Raw genomic sequence first — 15,468 nt, 5'->3', positions numbered from 1 at the left:
TCATTTTATCGAATTGATTTTATTTGTACCTATTAATTTTATTGACATGAGATTATTACAAAAATTATTTATTAAACAATAAAATAAATTATTTAGTATTAAACACAGAAAATACAATTAATAAATAACATTTTAACTATATAATTTAATTTAAAATGTATTAAAAAATGTAGATGATATTTCGATTTTAGATTATTATTTTTTCTTTATTTTCCCCCCTCTCCCTTTCTCTCTCTCTCTCTCTCTCTCTCTCTCTCTCTCTCTCTCTCTTTCTCTCTTTCTTTTCCGATAAGAACAATATATAGCGTCCACGTTGTATTCACATATTTCACATAAAATATATAGACAAAAATTTATCGATATAATATTCACATAAATGTAATTTCATTTCAAAATTGAAATAAATTTTCCTTAAATATTAACGTAAACTTATACATAGACACTGTTATATACTTTTTAATACATACATATAATCCACTTCGAATTAGTGAGCAAAAGCTACTCACCTGCGAGTAGAATAAAACGCTAAAAAGGACAAATGCGTGGAATGGTTTCTGTCACGCAGACAATTCAAGTGAAGTCCAGTAAATAGTCGAGCTATGGTCTACTCTTGTCTGCAGTTTATGTGAAATTGCACTTATAGGTGATCTACATGATAGAAATAATAAATCGATTTCACAAACCTATTCGCATCAGGTTTCATCTTTTTTTCTTTTCCTTATTGTTCTTTCTCTCTATTTTAAACGGAAATGCTTTAAATTACAAAGTTATAGAAGCAAAGCTTAAAAAGATGACATACACTGCTAAAAGTTCGAATAGAGATATATAAAATTTAAAAAAATACTCTAATAAAACATTATTTAAAACTTCGAGTCATAGTTACTCAAAAGTTTTTTTAATTAAAAAAAACAAATAGGCATTATATTTACACATTATATTTGCACAATGAAAATTAACATGCATCATTGTTAAATTTCAAGAAAATAAATTATGGTCTTTTTACTAAAACTGAGCTGTGAGATTATTTTAGCAAGTAAATGGAAAAGTCTTTTATTAAAAAAAAAAAACAAACTAAATTATCTAAATTAATAAAAAGTACTGATTTTAAAGATAGCTGCGGTAACTTTAAAAAGTATCTCATATGCTTTAATACTTTTTATTGTATCAATTTTTACTGTGAGTTTAATACTTTTTTTGTAAAATAGTTTTGTAAAAAATATTCTTTTGTTAAACTTAAAACATTTTATATATTACTTTTTATATTGTTATTTAATTCATTATAAAACGAAGAATAAAATAATAAAAATATGTTATATTATAATCCATAAATTTAATTTCTGGATACAGTACACATCCCTAATTGATCAATAGTCTTAAACTTTTAGTCGACAGTGTAGATGAGTAACAAAAGTAACATCATAATAACCCTGCATTGTAATAGTTGACGTTTATATAAAGAGTGCTTTGTCATGAAAAGCTCAGTCATTTTTCATCTACAACTCAAGTACGATACTGTAGTGATACTGTGAATATCAAAACCAGATATAATCAATAACGTAAATAAAAAATTAATATATAAAATAACCATAACATTTGTTTAGATTATTTGAGAAAATAATAAGAATCATGGATAACAAAGAAAAATATAGTTCGTGGAATGATATTGATTCCGACGAGGAGATCGTTATATCTGGTATTGCTGGAAGATTTCCTGGTTCAGATAACATAAATCATTTACGAGAAAACCTATTCAATAAAGTTGATCTTGTTAGAGCAGATCATGGTCGATGGGATAGAGGTGATTAATTCATATTTACAATAATACAGTATATTTTTATTGTAGATGGCAGGGAAAGTTACTTTATCAAAATTTTACTGTTAAATAAAAAGTTCATCGTTACCGTTCATTTTCTGAAAAGTAACTTGTTACCGTTATTCAAAAACTGAAAAGTTTTTATAAATTCCTTTACTATTTCACCAAATTTTTGATGACTGTTTTCACTGACACTCAGTTGTTTATGTTGCTAATTAACCAGTTTAAGATCTATAATGCAATTGTGGTTAATAAGAACATAATCAAAAAACTTGTTTACACGTTTTTATCATATATATGATAAAACGATAAAAATAACAATAATATATTCATCATCGTCACTAGAAAAATGTAATTGCGTTTCCATTAACGTTATAAGTAAATAAATGTTACTGCAAAGTAATTATACAGATAAAGATATCAATAAAAAATTTAACGCGTTATTTCCAAACACTGATAGAATGTCATTCCTTTGCATGTCACTTGTAATTTCATATTTACTATGTTGTCAAAATATTTTGAATTATTCGTTTTATACAGGGTTGCTCACATAAAATATTACAAGCTAATAACTCTAAAAATATTTATCCTATCAAAAAGTTGTTCATGAGAAAGTTTCATATATTCGAGGGGCCTTTCTGAATACGTACACAAGAATCCATCCTCGTCCATCCTCGTCTCTCCTTGAAGAAGGGGGGGGGGGTAACTTCAAAGTTTCAAGGACCCCCTGTAAAATGTTACATATTTGGATTCTATGGGGAAAAACAAGTAAACTTTGTCTGAAACATTTCTCTTTGGAAAATAATTCTATCAAAAGTTATGAATATTTAAACTTTAATGTAAAGTGCATTGAAATTAATGATAAATTAAATAAGACTCATAGTTTTTCTATTTTTTTTATTTTATTAAATGTTCGAACTATTGATCATTAGCATCTAAACACTTATTTGTTCTTTTTACAAAGCTTTGCCTAACTCTAAACAATATTTCTGGAGTCATCTTAGTGCAAGTAGTGCGTATTCTTCGATTTAAGTCTTCTTTCGTCGTAAATGGTTGAGACGTGACTTTCTTTTTGATATACCTCATAAAAAATAATCCAAAGACGTAATATCAGGTGACCGAGAGAGTCATTGAACAGGATCTCCCCGATCTATCCATCTGTATATCACAAAATATCCCTTTTAAAAAAGTACACGTAGCATGAAAACCAGCTCAAAACTAAATACATAATAGATCTGCATTTACGTTTCCCGATAAATATGTGTATTTATGTTTCTTTTGATTAATATCAAGGTTGTTTTCGTTTTCATTGTATCGTGAACACAACTTTGTGTCAATGGAATTCAATCGTAAATAAAATAACTAAAAATTTTAATGTTCATAACTTTTAATAGGAGCATTTTCTAAAGAAATATTTCAGATAAAGTTTATTTACTTGTTTTTCCCCGTAAAATCCAAATATGTAACATTTTACAGGAGATCCCATTTAAAACTTCGAAGTTATCCTCCACCCCTTCTTCAAAGGGGGACGGGAGTGGATTTTTGTTTACGTAGTTAAAAAGGCCTTTCGAATATATAAAACTTTCTCATGAACAACTTTTTGATAGGATAAATATTTTTAGAGTTATTAGCTTGTAACACTTTATGTAGGTCACTCTGTATATAAATTTATTCAAAAACAAATGATAAATATTCCAATTAAAAATCATTATATTCAATCCATTGCATTTGTTTAAACGACATTACAGTCCTTGAACTTATACCACGGCCGGCATTCAGTACTCACTTTGCATCATTTAACTATGGCCTACTTTGCTTAATGAAAAATTTATTCAGAGTGATAATTCGAAACAGTTGAGTAAGTTTATGTAGCTATACTTCTAAGTTCTTTGTATTTTAGAAATCTGAATGAGTACCACGACCAAATCCTGTAGTTATAGAAGACTGCTAGCAAAGGATTATTAAACATGCTGTCTTTATTTTCTAAAAATTTCAATCAAAGAATGTATATTCCAAAATTCAAATTACATATAAAAAGAGAGATAAACAAAAACATATTACTACATATTATTTGTACAAATATGTCTATGTTTTATTAGACAATTCGGAATTACCCAAACGTATTGGAATAATAAACAACTTAGAAAAATTTGATGCGGATTTCTTTGGATTATCTTTCGAACAAGCACATACACTTACGTCCGAAGGGAGATTATTACTGGAGCATACTTATGAAGCAATTATTGATGCGGGAATCAATCCAAAGCAATTACGTGGAAAAAATACCGCTGTTATTGTAGGAACATCTTTTATCGAAGTACAAGAAAAACTTTTGTACCAAGATTTTAAGGTAAAAAAAATTATTGATATATTGATAGCAATTGTATTACGTATATTACTATAGCATAATAACAAATGACAATTGCATTTATTATATGTATTTATGCCGAAATCGTAATCGCTAATGTTCTGCAATTAGTTAAATGGTACGAATCTTATTGGATGTACTAAATCTACAACGGCAAATGTAATCTCGTATTGCTTGGATCTGAAAGGACCATCTTATACTGTCGATACAGCATGCAGTTCTAGTCTTTATGCCATGGCTATTGGTTATGAATGTATCATGTCAGGCAAATGTGAAGACGCAATAATTGGAACGGCAAATTTATGTACTCACCCCGTTATAAACATGCAATTTGCTCGATTGGGTACTTTCATCATAAATTAGCATTTTTATTAAAAAAAATAATCTAATAAAATATAAAGTGAAATTTAGAGTACTATACTTTTCTTTTACTTATAAAAAGAGTAAATAAATTTCAACGGACTATGTAACATCAACAGAAACATTTGAAATAAAATATTTGCTAAAATTGACTACATTTTACTTTATCAAATTAATAAAACTGATAAACATTAAATTTTTTAGTTGATCGATTATACATTAAAATAACTCCATATTAAATCCATGTTATATTAAAAATACATTATATATTAAATTCATTATATGAATGCTATGTATATTTTGTATTTTTTAGGTATTTTGTCACCCACTGGTTACTGCAGACCATTCGATATTGCTGCGAACGGTTATACGCGTAGCGAAACAATAGCAGTGGTGTATCTTCAAAAAGCAAAAAATGCGAAAAGGATTTATGCTATATGTCCGCATATAAAATTAAACAGTGACGGTTACAAAGAAGAAGGAATAACATATCCTTCATCACAAATGCAATATACCTTATTAAAAGAATTTTACGAAGAGTGCAAAATACCGACGTCTTGTTTGGATTACATTGAAGCACACGGTACCTCAACAAAAGTTGGTGATCCTCAGGAACTCGCTGCTATCTATAATGTTATGTGTAAAAATAGAAAAACTCCATTAATGATCGGCTCAGTAAAATCCAATGTCGGTCATGCTGAAGCTGCGAGTGGTTTAACTCAGGTCATTAAGGTAAAATAAGTAATTTCCTTTAAACCATTACAAAAACTGTTTTTATTTTTTGCACAGCCACACGATATGCCCATATGCACAAAAACAGAAGAAATACTATTCTCAAACATTATCTGATAATTTAAATTCTAAGACATTCTTATACAAAAGTTTGTTAAAAGATTGCAAAAATCTTTCATTACCTTCGGTATTGGCTAAAATTAACATAAGATGACATATTTAATACATAGTTAGTCAATGTTTGACAAATTAATTTATAATATATTACATCTCCAAATTGTTTTTAATTAATGACGATTATAGGTAATAATAGCATTCGAAACCGGTTTTGTTCCACCAAATATCAATTTTACATCACCAAGAAAAGATATAGATGCCTTATTAAATGGAAGCATTCGTGTAATCCAAGAAAAAATGCCACTCAAAAATGGTTACGTAGGAGTTAATTGTTACGGTTTTGGAGGAGCCAACGCTCATATGCTATTAAAGTGGAATCGTAAACAGAAAGTTAATAATGGAACACCAAATAATGATTTGCCTAGACTTGTAATATTATCTGGACGTACTGAGGAATCAGTGAAATTGTTTTTAAATGATGTTAGTAGATATTTGGAAAGCTACTGCGATATTATTTTGCACAATTATATTATCATAGTTTCTATTTCAAAAAATTGATCGTTATAGATTGCTAATCGTCCGATAGATGTAGAATATATCCGTTTATTACATGACGTCTATGCAGACAATGTAGACGGTCACCCATGGAGAGGGTATATTATACTGAATTCTTTCCAACAAGATTCAATAATAGAAATTCAAAACTGTTATAGTTTAAAAAGACCCGTCTGCTTTATATTTTCAGCTTTAGGTTCGCAATGGCCAGGAATGGGTATATATTTAAAATTTTATAATTTAAATCTTTACGAAGATTTAAATAGTAAAATAATGTAATTCTTTTAATGAAACTTTATCAGGTCGAAACTTATTAAAATTTCACGTTTTTGCAAAAACAATAAGCAAATGCGACAATATTTTAAAACCGTATGGTATAAACATTAAGGACATTCTAACAAATACAGAAGAAAAAGTGTACGAAAACGCATTAAATGCGTTTCTTGGAATTATCGCTATACAGGTGAAGTATTATATTTCTAATATGCATTAGTATCAATTATATTGTTAGTAAAAATAAATATAAATATTGAAATACAATATGTACATACCATTATTTCACTCTATTAAATCCATTATCTTATTATTTATCTCATATCACAACTTATTTTTCCATCAGCAATGCACATATATGTACAATGCTCAGCTGTAAACGGTATATACTTGTAGGTCGGCTTAGTAGATCTTCTGACTTCCTTAGGAATTATTCCGGATTACATGATTAGTCATTCTGGAGGTGAACTTGGTTGTGCATATGCAGATAAATGTCTTACCATTGAACAAACGATTTTATCTGCATACTTTGTCGGTTTGGCATGTGCCAAAGGAAAAATAATTCATAGCTCAATGGTGGTTGTCAGAATTGATTACGATTCTCTGAAAAATATATGTCCAGCGGATATTCAAATAGTATGTCGTAATAACGGGAATAACAACGTCGTGAGTGGACCCACAGAATCAATAAAAGAATTTATTAAAAAATTACAGGTAGATTTGAAAATAGAACTTATATTTTATAACTGAATGAAAAAATTACTTAATAGTTATTAAAATATCGAATTGTTAAGCTCAAGATACAATTAGCTACATGTAATTGTATTTTTATATTATTAGGCGAACAACATTTATGTGAAGGAGATCTACTGCAATGTACCGTATCACAGTTCATATCTCGCATCCATGGAAACTCAACTTTTGCTTAATTTAAAGAAAATAATATCCTGGCCGAAGAAACGAAGCCAAAAGTGGATCAGCACTTCCATACCTCGCACCGAATGGGTCAATTCAGCATCAAAATTATCATCGGCGGACTATCATTTGCGTAGTATATTAAATACCGTTCTCTTTGAACAAACTTTACATCTAATTCCGAGTAACGCTATTACTATCGAACTCGCACCATGCGGCGTTCTACAGCATATATTGAAAGAATCTCTGCATCCAGAAGTGACGAACATTGTATTGACTCAACGCACTGAACAAAACAACAATGTAACTTTTCAAGGAATTGGAAGACTCTACAACAGTGGATTACAGCCGCAAGTTGTAAATTTGTATCCACCAGTGGAATATCCAGTGAGCAGAGGAACTTCTATGATTTCTCCATCGATCAGGTATAAGAAATTACCGTAAATAATCTAATTATACCTTGATCTACATATATAAGCAAATAAATATGCATATAAATTATACTAAAAAATTAAAGTACTATCTATTCTGCCTTCTAAAAAGAGACAATTATCAGGAAAGAATAACTTCGTAAAAAATGATAACTGTATAATCCAAAAAGCACTTAGAGGCTTAATGTCTCTCTTTACTGACTTTTTAGATTGATAGTTTACATAATATTTTTCAAAATCTTCAAATGACATGAAAATAGAAGCTTTTATATAAATTTTTACAAGTTACGCACTTATTTAAATACAATTTTAGACAAAAGGAATAATTGAATTGACATGAAATGACTAGTCCATATTTATTTAATATATAATACTTATGTTATATTATTTTATAAATAATCCATCATATTTTAATATGTCTAATTAGATGGGACCATTCCCAAGATTGGCTTATACCGTGCTCTACAACACAAAAGTCAATAAAATCCAGAGAAAGATATGTTGAAATTTCGCTCGACGATCAAGATTATGAATATATGAGCGGTCATGTAATCGATGGAAGAAACTTGCTACCTGCGACGGGTTATCTTGCTCTTGTTTGGCAAACTATTGGCATGATAAAAGGACAAATGCATACAACAATACCAATAACCTTTCGAGATGTAAACTTCATTCGTGCTACTCATTTATCAAAAAATAATATTGTAAAATTGAAAATAGCGATACAGAAAGGTATTGACGAAATTAAAAGTATTATAAGCATTGGGAATGCATATAAATACAAATATATAAAAATATTACAGACGGGAAGTTTGAAATAACTGAAGGAGATAGCGTTGTCGTGACAGGTACAGTGTACGAGACATCGAATCCAGAACAAGAAATGATTTCGACAGATCTATTTCCGCAGAATAATGAAGAAGAACATATGACTGCACAAGATATCTACAAAGAATTTAAATTGCGCGGTTACGAGTACAGTGGCTGGTTCCGTGGATTAAACAGCGCCTCTATTTCAGGAAATCAAGGACACATCATTTGGAGAAATAATTGGGTAACATTTATGGATATTATGTTACAGATGCAAATTATAGGATATGATACTAGAGATTTGTACGTTCCTACGAGTATCCAAAAATTAATCATCAATCCCATGCTTCACGCTCGAAAGCTACAGGACTACACAAATGGCATAGAAGATACAGTAATAGATAAACGTAATTATTCTTCAATTATTGAGAGTTATTTGTTCAACAACAATATACACAGTAAAAAGGGACATGTAAGAATCAATTCTTTTTGATAAAACGTTTTATAATAACGATTCACATTTAAGACTGAGGGAAATATAATTAGATATATAGAATCTGTGTAAGAACTTAAATTTGGCTCTCATCGTTCTAACAACGGACAATTTTATAAATCGTACATTGATACAATTTTCTAAGGTAATCTTATCATTGTTTAATTTAATTGATATTAAATTATTAAAAATTAATATAATATATAATATATCTTCACTCAACTTTAATTTACCACTAAAGTCTTCTTTATCTTTATTTTTATTTTTACGTTATATTAACTTAATAATTCATTTTTATTACTTTACTATTTGATTCTCTTTATGTTATATTTATTATTTTATTATTTGACTCTCTTTTCACATTTTTTTACTTTACCAATGTATTTTTAACAGAAACAATTATAAGATACTTTTACACACTACATGTATAACCAGACGATTTACATTGATCTAATGTACCGAAAAATAAATACAACGTCAATTATGCGAGTGAGAGTGTACATATATTATTATATATGTATATATATATTCTTTATTTTTTCATAATTTTATAATTTCGTACATCATCCTTTGTTAACAACTTGCGATCATTCTGCAATATTGATAATAACCTAATAGAAATCGAAACGTTTGTTATTTTTTGTCGTATATTTCTTTGTTTCTAATTAAACTACATAATTTTAGCTAAATGACAATTTTTATTTACTAACAGTTGTATATATATTATAACAACGCTTTTGGCTCGTAGCTCTTTTCCGTTTCATTATTTTAAATTTATTGAGCCTTATTACAAATATATTATAACGTTTTATTATCAAAAAGAATTGACTCTTATATGTATATGCCCTTTTTATTACGTATATTGTTGTTGATAAAAAGTGACCTTGTATTGAATTATTTTATTTCTTATATGTATATTCAATATCAATTCTTATTAGACCGTTAAATTTCAAACCGAATGAGATAATGTCACAATGGATCACGGGTGCTTCTAAATAATTGCGTGTGAATTTATATAATATATATATACATATGTAATTCTTCGATTGCGCTCCGAAATTGTGAGAATGGCAAAGATTCGGGTTCGAGTCCCGGCCGAAGTAATATTTTTCGCAATGAAAAATTAATTATTTACAGTTTTTAATAGGTTATTCAACATTATTAAGATCGATATAAGATGCGTAAAAAGCATCAATAATCGTTAAATTGTTAATCAATTTATCTCGTAATATTACTGCGGTAGTTCATTAGCGTTGCGTGTTTCAAGTCTGAAAAAAATTCGACGCGTAATTGAAAAATTACATACGTAGTATATAAATTCACACGCAATTATTTAGAAGCAACCGTGATCCATCTTACACCGCTGCGGCATTGCTTTTTCGGTTTTCTTATGTATTCAATGCATAAATATCATGTGAAAAATTCGGGTGTGACATAAAGTATGATATCTTATTACAGAAATACCGGTACGAATATACAAAGAGACAAATACGATTAAAGCTGGAGGAATAGAAATTCAAGGTCTTAAAATTACGCAGATTTCTCGCCGAAAATTAACCCAAGACGCAGTTATCGAGAAATATACATTTGTAGCTTATTATGATCGTGCTAAGATTTCTTTAAATGAAACGATTCGAATATCAGCCCAGCTCATTTTAGAAGATCATCAAATTATCAATGTTAAAATCGTAGAACTAGTGGAAGATGTTGATGATGTAGACTTAAAAAATTTCTCATCTTCTTTGATGCTTGAGGCATTTGGTGATATACCATTGATACAAACAAATATCACTCTGTTAACATCGCCGAATAATTTTCGACCAGCAGACTTACCGCAAAACATTTTAATCGGAGATTACAAAAAACTATCTGCAAATGATAAAATTTTAATAATTACTGGTTTTAATCTTTTGACCACACAACAAACATCGCTAGAGCAAGTATTGCCCTTTTTAGAAGAGGGTGGTTTTCTGTTAACGCGTGAAAAATGTTACACAACTGACTATACAAAACATTTGCAGCAATACAAATTAAACGTTATTCTCGAAAAGCGAACTGATAATGAAATAATTGTGCTTCTGAAGAAGAAAGTTTTGATAGAAAAAAGAATTGTGGTCTATATAAATAACAATAACTTTGATTGGCTGGAAAATTTAAAGCTACTTATGAGCGATAAAAATAAGTTCGATAAAAATAGTAGAATTATAATTGTCGGAGAGGGAGATTTGGAATGCGGTTTGTTGGGTTTTGTAAACTGCTTAAGAAAAGAACCAGATAGTGAACTTGTTAGAGGTGTTTTCGTTCAAGATGAAAAAGCCCCTAAGTTCTCTCTTCAAGATCCTTTGTACATACAACAATTAGAAAAAGATCTGTCCATTAATGTATTACAATCTAACAAAACCTGGGGATCGTACAAACATTTAAAATTACAACGACCAGAAGCGAAACTTGTACCAACCGCTCATGTCTGCCAAATGGTATAAATTTTTTCAAAATATATCACTATGTACGATAAATGTTATGTATTTCATCTTTCAAATAATAAACCAATTTTTTAATTTAAAATTCCGTTTTACATGTCTATAATATTATAAAAAATTATTCTTTTTTTATAGATTCGTGGAGACTTAAGTACATTATGTTGGATAGAGAATAATCGACTAATTGAGTTTCGTCGTGAAGATTTGGTGCATGTTGTCTATTCATCCTTGAATTTCAAAGATGTGATGCTCGCCACTGGTAAATTAACATCTTATGAACCGATTTCGCAAGAACGGTCATATCAGTTTCCTCTTGGAATAGAATACGTGGGTTTCGATGCTAATGGACAACGTGTAATGGGAATTTCTAATACTAAGTAAATAACGCTACAAGAAAAAATTATATAATGTTGTGTAATACTATATAGAGCCTATAGTAAATACAGAATAATCTTTCTAGTTCTATAGGAAACGTCGTTGTAAAAAATAAACATCTGTGTTGGAAAATACCTAATTCGTGGACGTTCGAAGAAGCGGCGACAGTCCCTGTGGTTTACAGCACAGTTTACTTAGCCCTATACATTTATGGAAAAATAAAAAGAGGAGACAAAATACTTATACATTCTGGTACTGGAGGCGTTGGACAAGCAGCTATTCATCTCGCTCTCCAAGAAGGATGCGAAGTGTTTATTACCGTAGGCACGAGTGATAAACGGGATTTTATTAGGAAAACGTTTCCGAATATTTTGGATGACCACATTGGCAATTCTCGAGACACTAGTTTTGAACAAATGATAATGCAGCAAACGGAAGGTCGCGGAGTCGACATTGTCTTAAATTCATTGGCGGAAGAAAAATTAATAGCCTCCGTTCGGTGTTTAGCTCAGAATGGTCGATTCTTAGAGATTGGCAAATTTGATCTTGCTTCTAATAATCCCCTAGGTATGTCTGCATTTCAGAAAGGTATCAGCTTTCATGGAATCATATTTGAGAATATGTTTACTGATCACAAGGATAAGTCGCTATTATGTAAAATGATAGCCAATGGTTTGAAGGATGGAGCAATTAAACCAATTCAAGTAAAAGTGTTTCCAAAACCAGATATTGAAGAAGCTTTTAGGTATATGGCGAGTGGAAAACATATAGGAAAGGTATGCCCGTATTTTTTAATAGTAACAGACAGTATTATTCAATTTTATCTAAATGGCTTATATAAACAATTATATCATATAATATGCATTCTTAAGGCGTAATTTTTTTTATAGATAATTATAAATATTCATAAAAAGAGTGAACCTGTAGACAAGCATATTCTCGCATACCGTCGCTATTATTGTCTCAGAGATAAAAGTTACATTATACTAGGAGGTCTGGGTGGATTTGGGTTAGAGTTAACCGATTGGCTTATACTTCGTGGTGCCAGAAATGTTGTTCTAATTTCTCGAAATGGAATAAAGAACGGTTACCAACGCATGAAAGTTCGATTATGGAAGTCATATGGGGTAAACGTTCTGATCATCAAGAATATCGATGTTTCTGATCTTAAAGATTGCGAATATCTCTTACGAACTGCGGAAAAAGAAGCTCCGGTGGATGCTATATTCAATCTTGGTGTGGTGCTAAAGGATGGGGTCTTCAAAGAACAAACAGTAGAAACATTTACAGAGTCCTTCCAATCGAAGGCTCGAGCAACGCAAATACTGGACAAACTTTCTAGAAAGATCTGCCTTAATCTACGGCATTTTGTGATGTTTTCTTCTGTTTCCTGTGGTAGAGGAAACGCTGGACAGACTAATTATGGCATGGCTAACTCCATTATGGAGAGAATTTGCGAAAAGAGGGTGAAGGAAGGATTACCTGGATTAGCAATTCAGTGGGGAGTTGTAGGCGACGTAGGTCTCGTCGCTGATATGCAAGAAAACAATAAGGAATTAATTATCTGTGGCACCTTACAGCAAAAGATATCCTCCTGTCTTGACGAACTTGATAAGTTTTTACTTCAAAGCGAACCAGTTGTAAGTAGCATTGTTGTAGCTGAAAAGAAAGGATTTTCCGGACGTGACAATGTGATAGAAACTGTCGCAAATATTTTAGGTAGATGCTTTTGTACAAACTTATTGATCGCATACATATACTTATTATGTTTAATTAATTATTTTATGAATAATACACATGTAGTATAAATTATAATCATTTATTTCATATTACAGACATAGGTGATACGAAAGTTTTAAGTCAAACTTTATCACTGGCCGATCTCGGAATGGATTCCATGATGGCTGTAGATATTCAGCAAACTCTAGAACGAGAATTTGATATATTCTTATCAGTACAAGAGATACGAAATCTCACTTTTGCGAAACTTGCTAAAATGTCTAATGCAAATGTCAGTGATGATGTGCATAATGAAAAGAAACACTACACAGAAAAGTCAAACGATATAAAATTTTTACTTGGTATTGTAAAAGATGAAGATTTCATTCCTCTAATCTATTCGGATCTGTCTACTAAAAAACAGAAAGCTACTAGCGAAGTGTTTCTTATACCAGGTATCGATGGATGTGGAACTGTGTTTAAACATTTAGCACCAAGTATTATATTTTCAATGACGTTTTTACAATATAACGCAAATAACATTGATATTAGTGCAAATATAATATCACAGATGACTGATCATCTCATAAATGTATGCAATTATATATTAGCAATTTATATTATGTTTGTTGGATAAGGTTGATTTATATTTAAGGAAAATAAATTCGAACATTTTGAATATTTTTATAGCACATATTACCAAAACTAAATGATGGAAAAGATTTCATAATGGTGGCATACTCTTTCGGATCTATTATCGCAATTGAATTAACAAGAAGATTAGAAGCAATGAAATTTAAGGGCCGACTGATTCTCATTGACGGTTCTCCTGAACAAGTACGAACAATGTACAACTATTTTACATCAGCTTCCAACAGTACAGACCTTCAGATTTATATTTTAACTCTTATTATGGAAATTTATTCACCAGGAAGTAGTGAAAAGGTATAATTTTCTTCTTAGATTTTTAAATTAATTTACACTACATTCTTAATATAATTGTTTTTATGCTAATTGATATCAATTTTTATATGGTCTTATATATATTATAAAAACAAAATGTACAATTTGGTATAGATTCTAATGGAACTGAAGAAATGTGAGACTTGGAATGAAAGATATAATATTTTTGCCAAACAATTTTTAGCTATGAACACATCACTTTCACCTGCAAATTTAAAAACGTTGTGTGTAACAATTTATAACAATTTAGTAGCTATTCGGCAATATGATCCTTCTTTACCACCTATTAAAACTCCCATAATGTTATTAAAACCTACTCATCCAAATATGATAGCAATCGAGGAGGATTATGGTTTACACAAGGTATTTAAAAAAAATTTGTGTTAATCTATACTGAATGAATTAAATTTAACAAAACTTTGGTTAATAAAGTATGTGATTATTTAAGGTAACTCAAAATACGGTGAAAGTACATTATATTGAAGGTAATCATGTATCGATGTTAATGAACGAAAAAGTACCAGCTGCAATTAACGGAGAACTACCATTTATATTTTAATTTTTCAGTTTATATAAGTTAGTAATCTAAATTTATGTATAAATTTGTAGTTGTAATAATTTTGACACAAAATAAACTGGATAATGCATACATTATATACAACGTATCAAAATTACTTCTTTACTTCAAATACCGCTTTACTTCAAATTGTTTCGGTATCCTTTTATGTCTTCAGTGAATTTTTTTGTGATTTGAGAAGTGCTTGTAGACTTTGGCATAAACAAATTTTACATTTTTTTCCCAAATGTGAAGGAAAATATTTATTGAATTCATGTCTCTATAAAACGGATATAATCCTTTCCATACCTTCCGAATATGTTATTGTCTATTTGTCCGAAATTACTGAGAAAATCGTTGAAAACGTCCACGACATAATTCTCGCTGATCGCCGAATGAAAATATGTACGTAAAGTAGCAGAGGTTGTAGGCGTGTCGTACGGAACGGTATTCAATATTTTACATGATAACTTGGAAATGAAAAAGCTGTTGGCCCGATGGGTGCCGC

The 15,468-nt window shown here is 30.0% G+C and overlaps 1 protein-coding gene across 1 annotated transcript; it reads left to right on the top strand.

The window, feature by feature from the left end:
* Window positions 1–1,626: 1,626 nt before the first annotated feature.
* LOC108772259 (fatty acid synthase-like) lies at window positions 1,627–14,963 on the top strand. The gene is made up of 19 exons (XM_018537753.1): window positions 1,627–1,798; window positions 3,913–4,163; window positions 4,293–4,524; window positions 4,855–5,273; window positions 5,577–5,870; window positions 5,958–6,162; window positions 6,248–6,408; window positions 6,615–6,932; window positions 7,059–7,558; window positions 7,992–8,296; window positions 8,368–8,781; window positions 10,326–11,344; window positions 11,483–11,724; window positions 11,808–12,498; window positions 12,613–13,441; window positions 13,558–14,033; window positions 14,132–14,386; window positions 14,519–14,767; window positions 14,853–14,963. Exons 1-19 carry the CDS (start codon window positions 1,627–1,629, stop codon window positions 14,961–14,963), a joined length of 7,143 nt encoding a protein of 2,380 aa, XP_018393255.1.
* The last annotated feature ends 505 nt before the right edge of the window (window positions 14,964–15,468 follow it).

Source organism: Cyphomyrmex costatus, unplaced genomic scaffold, assembly GCF_001594065.2.
Source record: "Cyphomyrmex costatus isolate MS0001 unplaced genomic scaffold, Ccosl1.0 scaffold182, whole genome shotgun sequence".
Taxonomy (NCBI): Eukaryota; Metazoa; Arthropoda; class Insecta; order Hymenoptera; family Formicidae; genus Cyphomyrmex; species Cyphomyrmex costatus.
This window is presented reverse-complemented; position numbering and strand designations above follow the sequence as displayed.

Coding starts and splice junctions, on each gene's coding strand:
- LOC108772259 (XM_018537753.1), top strand. CDS start 1,627: ATGGATAACAAAGAAAAATATAGTTCGTGGAATGATATTGATTCCGAC. Junction 6,409..6,614: donor TTGGAATTATCGCTATACAG/GTGAAGTATTAT, acceptor ATATACTTGTAG/GTCGGCTTAGTAGATCTTCT. Junction 11,345..11,482: donor CCGCTCATGTCTGCCAAATG/GTATAAATTTTT, acceptor CTTTTTTTATAG/ATTCGTGGAGACTTAAGTAC.